The sequence below is a fragment of the Gossypium arboreum genome, chromosome 1 (genome assembly GCF_025698485.1).
Source record: "Gossypium arboreum isolate Shixiya-1 chromosome 1, ASM2569848v2, whole genome shotgun sequence".
Classification (NCBI taxonomy): domain Eukaryota; kingdom Viridiplantae; phylum Streptophyta; class Magnoliopsida; order Malvales; family Malvaceae; genus Gossypium; species Gossypium arboreum.
The window spans coordinates 37,801,889-37,811,490 of NC_069070.1; the positions used below are offsets into that span (position 1 = coordinate 37,801,889).

The 9,602-nt window shown below is 42.8% G+C and overlaps 1 protein-coding gene across 1 annotated transcript; it reads left to right on the plus strand.

Annotated features, from left to right (window-relative positions):
- Positions 1 to 1,055: 1,055 nt before the first annotated feature.
- On the plus strand, positions 1,056 to 1,765 carry LOC128279704 (uncharacterized). The gene is made up of 2 exons (XM_053018490.1): positions 1,056 to 1,304; positions 1,364 to 1,765. The coding sequence occupies exons 1-2, from the start codon at positions 1,056 to 1,058 to the stop codon at positions 1,763 to 1,765; spliced, it is 651 nt and encodes a 216-aa protein (XP_052874450.1).
- The last annotated feature ends 7,837 nt before the right edge of the window (positions 1,766 to 9,602 follow it).

Here is a 9,602-nt window from a genome sequence, read left to right on the forward strand (position 1 = left end):
TAATAAATTATGTAAATGAACCTTGATGAATCTACTTTCATATGGAAGAAACAAAACGGTCATATGAGTTGTATGTTAAGTGATATTTAGGTTTTCGTGAGACAGGGCCAGAATGGTTTCTGGACCCCCTGTTCCGACTTTGGAAATTCATTGTAAATTAACCAGGGATAATTGGGAGTCATGCCATATATTTATAGATTCCTCTTTGAGTCTAGTTTCTATAGAAACAAACGGAATCAGTATTGAAGCCCTGTACAGAGAGATATTCAAGTTGTAACGCGCGAAGGTCAGTGTAGTCGACCCTTGTCACATGGGAGACTTTAACTAATAAACTGTACTAATTGGCCCAACCAAAAATTCTAGAAAAAAATATGTAGATGGAAACGTGAGTCTAATTTCAGGGAAAAATTACGAAACTGATTTTTGAGCTTTGAAACTCAAGATATGATTTTTAAAGCGACAGTGATGCAGTAACCAACTTGTCTAGAAATTTTTAAATGGACTGTGAAAATGATTAAGTCAAGTTTGTGCACACCCTGTGTTCGACTCTGGTAACGGACTCGGGTACGGGGTGTTACAGAATAAGTATGTGGCACACCGAGTCTCCGGCACCGATCTTGTAAGCTTTCTAAACCTCTGTTTAGAATTGTTTGAAAGTATGATTAGAATATATTGAAACTAATTTAGTTAGTATATTACACTGAAAACACAATAGGAAGTGTAATCTGAAATAGTAGTGAGACTACGATTCGCGATAACAGACTCTAAACTTCTAATACTCTTCTGCATAAAATATCTGGCAATAATTATTGGAACTGTAACTAATGCATAAACATGTTAATAGAGACAAATTTTAAAATTTATGATGAGCACACGTGGTACTTATGAACGGGGTACTAGAGGCCGTGGTAGGGGCCGTAGGGGGCTCGAGCTGAGTTCTGGCATCTAATACTATTTTGAATCTGGATACTAGCTAGATACCGGTATCACCTGAAACATAGATCAAATCTGGGTCTCATGATCGAGCTGCTAGGGTTGACGTACTATCCCAAGCCATGCTACGAATTTTGGAGAGGGTCGCTGGGCCCAATCTAGGATTTGGGGGTCGTGGGTCAGTTACGGAACGACTCCGGTCCATTTGGGCTGAGTTATTCAGGGGTGTCGTGAGAGTAGCCCCTAACGTGGCTGAGTACTGGATGGAGGCCACAGAGAGAATTATGGATGACCTGGATTTTACTGTTGAACAAAAGTTTAAAGGGGCTGTCTCTCAGTTACGTGATGAGGCATACCAGTGGTGGCTCACGGTTAAGCAGGGCACTAGCCCAACCGATTGACCTGGGATTATTTTAAGACTACGTTCCAGGGTAAATATGCGAGGGCTAGCTACATTGATGCCATGAGGTGTAAGTTCCTTAATCTCACCCAAGGTGACCGTTCAGTGGCCGAGTATGAGGTCGAGTTTCTGAGGTTGATCCGTTATGCACGAGGCATGGTGGTGACTAAGTATATGCATTGTGTCCAGTTTGAGGATGGTCTCAGGGACAGTTTGCAAGTTCTGTTAACTCCGCAGAGGGAGCGTGATTTCTCTGTTCTAGTTGAGAAGGTGACGATCACCGAGGAGGTTAAGCGCATTGAGCGCCAAAACCGAGAGAAAGGAAAGAATAAGAGGGAATTAGAGCCCTCGAGTTCTGCTATAAGGCTAAAAAAAAGGCCAGACCTGATGGGCCAGTCAGAGTTGGGGCCCCTGTTGTACCTGTTGGGGTAGCGCTTTGTGGGCACTATGGTAGACGGCATCCGGGCGAGTGTTGGAGGACCATCGGGGCGTGTTTGATATGTGGATCTACTGAGCACTGCATTTGTGATTGTCCACTAAGAATTGATCAGATGCAAGCTCCGGGTTCTGTTACTTCATAGCCGCCGAGGGTAGTTCAGCAGCCACCTAGGGGCCGTGGCTAGGCTAGGGATGGTAACTGCATGCGCCGAGGACAAAGAGCACTGGACAGAAGTGCTGAACCGACTGAGGTGAGGCAGCCTGCTTTTGTTTATGCTTACTTCGCTGTGAGGACAGAGATGCTCCAGATGTCATCACGGGTATGCTTTTAATCTATAATGTACCTTATTTGGCATTGATAGACATAGGCCCTACGAATTCATATGTAGCTAGTACTGTGTCTGAAACCTTAGGGCTTCTAGTCGAGGGTACTGATAGTGAGGTAACTATGTTAAGTCCTTTAGGGAAATCTGTCTAGGTGAGTAAATTGTTTAGAGACGTTCCACTAGAGGTCCAAGGTACAATATTTCTGGTTGATTTAATGGAGTTTCCGTTCGGGGAGTTCGATCTAATTTTGGGAATGGACTGGCTAGTTAAACACCGGGTGAGTCTAGATTGTGTGACGAAAAGGGTTGTCTTGAGGACCGAAAAAGGTAGTAAGGTAGTGGTGATTGATTAGCGACGAGACTACCTGAATAATGTGATCTCCACATTGGTAGTGGAAAAATTGGTTCAGAAAGGGTATGAGGCATTCTTAGCCTACGTTAGTATTTTTGATTCTGGGGACTCTTCGATTAAAGAATAGAACAGTGAGGGATTTTCCAGATGTGCTTCTTGAGGAGCTACCGAGGTTACCTCTGAGCCATGAGGTGGATTTTGAGATTGAGTTGATTCCTAGCACAGCTCCGGTGTCTATCGCCCCTTATTGAATGGCACTGAAAGAGTTGATAAAACTTAAGGCTTAGATTCAGGAGTTGTTAGATCGTGGGTTCATTCTTCCCAGTGTGTCTCCGTGGGGAGCACCTATTCTTTTCGTGAAAAAGAAAGATGGGTTAATGAGGATGTGTATTGACTACCACCAATTGAACAAGTTAACGGTCAAGAATAAGTACCCACTTTCGAGGATAGACGACTTATTCGATTAGTTTAGAGGGACCTCTATTTTTTGAAGATCGATTTGCACTCAGGCTGTCATTAGTTGAGAGTTAAGGAGGCCGACATGCATAAGACGACATTTAGGACTCGTTATAGACATTACAAGTTTCTAGTTATGCCATTTGGTTTGACTAATGCACCAGTGGCATTTATGGATTTGATGAACCGTGTGTTTTAGCCTTATTTGGACCAATTTGTAGTGGTATTTATTGACGACATTTTGGTGTATTCTAAGACAGAGGATCAGCATGATGAGCATCTTAGAGTGGGTCTGCAAATTATTCGTGAGAAACAGTTGTATGCAAAGTTTACCAAGTATGAGTTCTAGCTTCAGGAAGTGACATTTTTGGGACATGTAGTTTCTGCTGAGGGGATACGAGTCGATGCTCGTAAAATTGATGCTATGTTGAGTTGGAAATAGCCAAAGAATGTGTTTGAAATCTGCAGCTTTCTGGGGCTAGCAGGATATTATTAATGATTCGTAGAGGGGTTCTCCTTGAGTTGACTAAGCTTTTGTGTAAGGGAGTTCCTTTCATTTGGACTGATGCACAACATGAGAGCTTTGGTAAGCTCAAGACTGTCTTAACTCAGGCTCCTATTCTGATGCAGCCTGAGCCTAGTAAAGACTTTATGGTATACAGTGATACGTCACATATGGGTCTAGGTTGTGTTCTGATGCAAGATGGTAAGGTAGTTGCTTATGCGTCTCGACATCTTAAGACTCATAAGGCTAACTATCCGAAGCACAATTTGGAGTTGGTAGTGGTTGTCTTCGCTCTAAAAATTTGGAGGCACTACCTGTACTGTGAGAAATGTATTATCTACACTGATCACAAGAGTCTCAAATATCTCTTCACTCAGAAGGAGTTGAACCTTAGGCAGCGTAGATGGGTTGAACTGCTTAAGGATTACAATTGCACTATCGAGTACCATCTTGGTAGGGCCAATGTGGTGGCCGATACGTTAAGCTATAGGGCTATAATTGATTTGAGAGCGATGTTTGCTCAACTTAGTCTCTTCGATGATTGGAGTCTATTGGCAGAACTTCAAATTTGACCGACATGGATTGATCAGATCAGAGATAAACAGATGGGGATAAGTCTCTAGAGTTGCGTTTCTGTCAGGCTAAGAGTGGTACTACTACGAAATTTAGGATTAATAAGGATGGGGTATTGTGTTTTTGCGGTTGGATTTGTATACTGAATGATGAGGACTTCAGACAGTCGATTCTTCGGGAGGCGCATAGTAGCCCTTATGCTATGCATCCCGGTGGAAATAAAATGTACCGAGATCTGCGAGATGTGCACTGTTGGCTAGGGTTGAAGCTGAGGTTACTGACTTCATTGGCTGCTGTTTGACTTGTCAGCAGGTTAAGGCTGAGCATCAGTTACCTTGGGGTTTGCTGCAGCTGGTTAAGACACCGATATGGAAATGAGAGCTAGTAACGATGGATGTCGTTAGTGGATTGCCTCCGACACCCACTAAGAATGATTTTTTCTGGGTCATCGTGGATCGATTGACCAAGTCTGCGCACTTCATCCCAGTGAGGACAAACTTTTCTCTGCAAAAGTTGGCCAAGCTCTATATTTCTGAAATAGTAAGGTTGCATGAGGTACCTGTCTCGATCATCTCTGATAGGGATCCTCGTTTCACGTATTGGTTTTGGAAGAAACTTCATGAGGCTTTGGTTTCAAGGTTAGCCTTCAGTACTGTTTTCCATCCTCAGATAGATGGTCAGTCGGAGAGGGTGATTCAGATACTGGAGGACATGTTGAGGGGCTATATTATTGATTTCCAAGGCAGTTGGGAGGAGTACTTTCCATTAGTAGAGTTCGCTTACAATAACAGCTACCAGTCTAGTATACAGATAACACATTATGAGGCACTATATGGGCATAAGTGCCGCACTCCCTTATGCGGGACTAAGTTGGGTGAGCGATATATTTTGGTCCAGAGATGGTTTCTATGACTGAGGACAAGGTCCGTTTGATTAAAGATTGACTGAAAGTGGCTTCTGATAGGCAGAAGTCTTATGTAGATCTGAAACATCGAGAGATAGAGTATTCTGTAGGGGATTTCATTTTTCGCAAGGTCTCATCATGGAAGAAGATTCTAAGGTTCGGTCGCAAGGGCAAGTTGAGCCCTCGGTTTATTGGGCTGTATCGAATTTTGAACGAGTGGGACCAGTCGTATATCAGTTGGAGCTAGCTCCAGAGTTAAATCACATTCATGATGTTTTTCATATCTCAATGTTGAGACGCTACCACTCTGATCCCACACATATTGTTCCAGTTGAAGAGATTGAGGTTCGACCAGATCTGACCTTCGAGAAGGAGCCGGTTTAGATTCTGGATCACAATGTAAAGGTTCTAAGGAGGAAGTGAATCCCATTGGTTAAGGTTCTATGGCGTAACCATAGCACTGAGGAGGCTACGTGGGAGCCAGAGGATGCGATGCAACAACAGTATCCTCATTTGTTCTAATCAGGTAAATTTCGAGGACGAAATTTTCTTTTAGGGGGTAGAGTTGTAACACCCCAAGTTTTTAAATGTTTCTAAAATTCTGTAACGCCTCAATTTTCGGGCTTTCTGTGTTTCTGTGATTTTTAAAATTTGTGTGTCTTCTGGTTGGTTAAAATATATATTTTAGTAGGTTAGTGGGACTTTGGAAGGCCCAAACTTAAGTTAAATCCGTGGTAGTCTTTGGAATTTTAATTTTATGAATAGGTGATGCAATTGGCGTTTGGGCTTTTAAGAGTAAAAGGGTAAAAGATGACACAAAAAGGAGTGTGGTGTAGTGGCAAGGTGGCGCCACTTAGGGGACAAGGAAGTGATGCCATAGAGGAAGCAAGGGGTCCAAAGTTCATGTCTTGGCTCTTGCAATATATTTTGGTTTTTCTTTTCAATAAATCTGGAAGCAAGTAGGTGCGCTTTAAAGTTTAATGTGTTGGATTTATGACACAAATGAGTTGATGGCCTAGTGGTGGTGGCGTGAGTTGGCATGTGAGAGGACTTTGGTTCGAATCCCTTGGCACGCAAAGGTTAATTATTTTGCTATGTTGGGACGGCAAGAGTTGATGTTGGTTTTAAACTCTGGTGATGGAGGGATCCCATATCGGGAAGCTAACATAAGAGTAGATGGAAAGATGGCTTTACATAGAGAAAACCATGAGGAGAGTAGGCATACCCTTCTTGGCTGATCACTTTCACTTTATGACGTGCTCGTTTGGGTTGGGCGTCAGCTAAGAGTGTTTGGAGCGCAGATTAACTACAGTCTCTTAACAGGTGTGTATTTTTCATTACTCTAATAGTAGGACGGCTATTTCGGGCCGCGATGTGCTGAAATGGGCCATATCGTCCCAATGGGTCTGTAGGCCCAAGTGGATAAGTTGTAGAATTACTAAATTACCCTTGTAGGGTAGGACTACCGATTTACCCCTGGAGGGTAAAATGACTATTTGCCTCTCGTGCGTAAATGACTAACTTATGTGATGATTGGGTTAGTTGACATGGATTTATGTTAGTTATCGTTAATTTATAAGTCTAATGTGTTAGTGATCAATTGTAGGATTCTTGCGTGGGAGATATCGTCATCAATCGTCATCAACTAGGTGTGTAAACGACACTCTCCCTTAGACTGAATCGGTAAAAGCCGAAATACCGAAACGTTGGTATTTTGTGAACTCGCGAGTGTGCGAGCGCTCATGAGACAGTTGTTAATGAATATGGTGTATTTGGATGATTAGTGTGCAGAGTGTGCATTTTCGTACACAACGGTATTTTGGGGCTTAATGGGCTGAAAACAGGCCAATGGGCCAACGGGCCCACTTTGGTAAAAAGACAAGTAAAGTACTTCTAATTACTTGGTAAACGTTAGAATGAGCATGAAACCTTAGCAATAGGTAATAATTACTGAAATACCCTTATGCATGCAAAATTACGATTTTACCCTAGGGTTATTTTTTACGAAAAGCATGATGTTCTGTTTCTATATCGTATGCCATGACATATTATTTACATTGCATGGGACATGGGTTTATATTGATGGAGGAAGCGTTACGGCGACCTCGGCCAGAATCAGTGGCCTCGCCACATATATCTGATACAGTGACTTCGTCACAATATCCGGCGACCTCCACGCAATCGGTGGCTTTGCCACACATATATATATATATATATCTGTTCTGGTGGCCTAGCCACAATATCTATATCTGGTGACTTCGTCACAATATCTGGCAGCCTCGCTGCAATTTCTGTGGTGTGTAGCGGTTGGGTGGGTCGAGTAGTCCCCCCACATGGTGTAAGGCTGGTACGGGGGTGTTATGGATAGATTTGGGTTGGGATTTTTGCATTCATGATATATTTGATATGTATCTACTAAGGGCCTATGGGTTTCATTCTGATATCTGTACTGGGCCAAGGCCTAGATAAGTTTGACTCTGAGGTTTGATCTGTTTTGAGCTATGGTTGGGTTATGTTACACACTGAGTTTACCGAACTCACCCTTTATTTTCATCTCTGCAGGAAATCCCCAACCATAGTAGGCTTGGAGTCGTGAGGGATTCGGAGTGGCCACATCATCTGCAAAGTTGGTTTTTCTAAGTTAGTTTATTTTTATTATTTTATATTCTAATTTAATTTTGGGTTTTAAGTTGTAATAAGGCCGCTATTTAAATTTCTTTTTCTGCTATGGTTTTATTTTCTGATTATATTTATACTATATCGAAACTGCTAGTGTTAGGTTGCGCGGGTTTTTCAAAATTAATGAACGTTTTCCAACACTCAACAAGCACAACAAATGGATAACCTAAAGATTGATAAACCGGCTTTTCATTGAACCGCTGTTTTTACAAAGACCACCTCAAACACTTAAACCAACGAACGCATACTAAGTCGTAAGTCCATGTGACACGTCAGATCTGGCAATAACGTCTGGGCTGGGTTTGGGGTGTTACATTTGGTGGTATCAGAGCAAGTTGCAGGAACTCGGCTGTGGAACGGGTCTAAAAACGAAAGTTTGTAAAGAAACACTAAATAAATGTTTCTAATATTTTCTCTTTGTAAATAGATGATTTTAAAGATTAAAATCGATTTTCTAAAATTAGGTTTTTTTTCAGAAGGTGGCACACCGAATCTCCGGCCCAAGTCTGTAAGTTTTCTGAGCCTTTCTGATTGTTTCTGAAATATCTGTTATATGCTTTTACAAAACCTTATCATGGTACTTTAGTTAGGGTAACACTGGAACTATAGAAACTCTGATAAGTAGTCTGAGACTGTAGCTAAGCTACCGCAAAAGGAAACAAACTCAAACTCTGAATTACTGTTATTCATAAGACATCTGTAATAAACACTGAAATATTAAACTGATTCATAAAATTCTTAATCAGATATTACGAAATGAGTACACGAGCAGCTCGTGGACGAGGCTGTGGACGTGGCAGAGGTAATACTCAGGCTGTATCTTCGTCTTTAGGATATGTGTCGACAGCAGATGCACCGGTACCACCAGCAACAGAGGTAGAGTCTCATGATCGAGGTGCTGGGGACGATGCTCCGTTCCAGGCAATGCTCCGAGTTTTGGAAAGGGTTGCTGGGGCAAGTATGGGAAACGAAATTTGGGGCTCTATTTCTGAGCGGCTCTGGGCCAATGGAGTAGAGATATTTAGGGGCGTATCTGGTGTAGCTCCGAATGTGGCTGAGTATTATTTAGAAGCCACAGAGCGGATTATGGATGATCTGGACTGCTCTATGGAGCAGAAGCTGAAGGGAGCCATATCGTTACTCAGAGATTAGGCTTACCAGTGGTGGCTCACGATGAGAGATGGAACTCCTGCTGATAGTGTACTTAGGAGCTGTTTAAGACAGCCTTCAAAGGAAAGTATGTTGGGGCTAGTTACGTAGACGCCCGCCGGAAAGAATTTCTGAACCTGGTCCAAGGGAGTAAGTCAGTGGCTGAGTATGAGTTTGAGTTTCTAAGACTGAGTCGATATGCTTCTGGGATTGTCGCTACAGAGTATGAGCGTAGCGTACGCTTCGAGGATGGTCTGAGAGATGAACTTAGGGTCTTGATTGCTCATGCAGAGGAGCGTAACCCCGCTTTAGTAGAAAGCTAAGATAGCCGAGGAAGTGAAGCATCTGAAAAGCGTAATCGTGAGAAAGATCAAAACCATTTTAGGAGAGATTTAGGACTTTCAGGTGGTATGAACAGGAATGTTAAGAGAGCAAGGGCAGTGGAGCCAGTTGGAGCAGTACCGATGAATGCTGTTAGACCGCAGGGTTGTAGAAATTATGGAAAGATACATATGGGTGAGTATCAGAAACGTTCTGGTACTTTTTTCGATGTGGATCTATGGAGCATAGGGTTAAGGATTATCCCAGGAACCAGATTAGGTTCAAGTTTTAGAGCAGAGGGTCGTTCAACCAGTGAGGGGTGGACCACAGTTTTCGAGAGGACATGGGCAAGGCAGTGGTGATAATGGAAACGGTCAAGGAGGAGGAGCGCCTGGTAGGGGTGCTGGATTTGCTGAGGCTCGTCAGTCGACATTGATGTATGCAGCTCGTCGCCGAGAGAAGGGTGATGCACCTGACGTCATAACTGGTACGTTTTTTATTTCCAGTATGCCATACACTGCGTTGATAGATGTTGGATCTACCCATTCATATGTTACATGTGCTAT

Excerpts from the sequence above, each read along its gene's own strand:
- LOC128279704 (XM_053018490.1), top strand. The coding sequence starts at position 1,056 with ATGCTACGAATTTTGGAGAGGGTCGCTGGGCCCAATCTAGGATTTGGG. Across the intron at positions 1,305-1,363 it reads CATACCAGTGGTGGCTCACG|GGTAAATATGCGAGGGCTAG; the intron begins GTTAAGCAGGGC and ends ACTACGTTCCAG.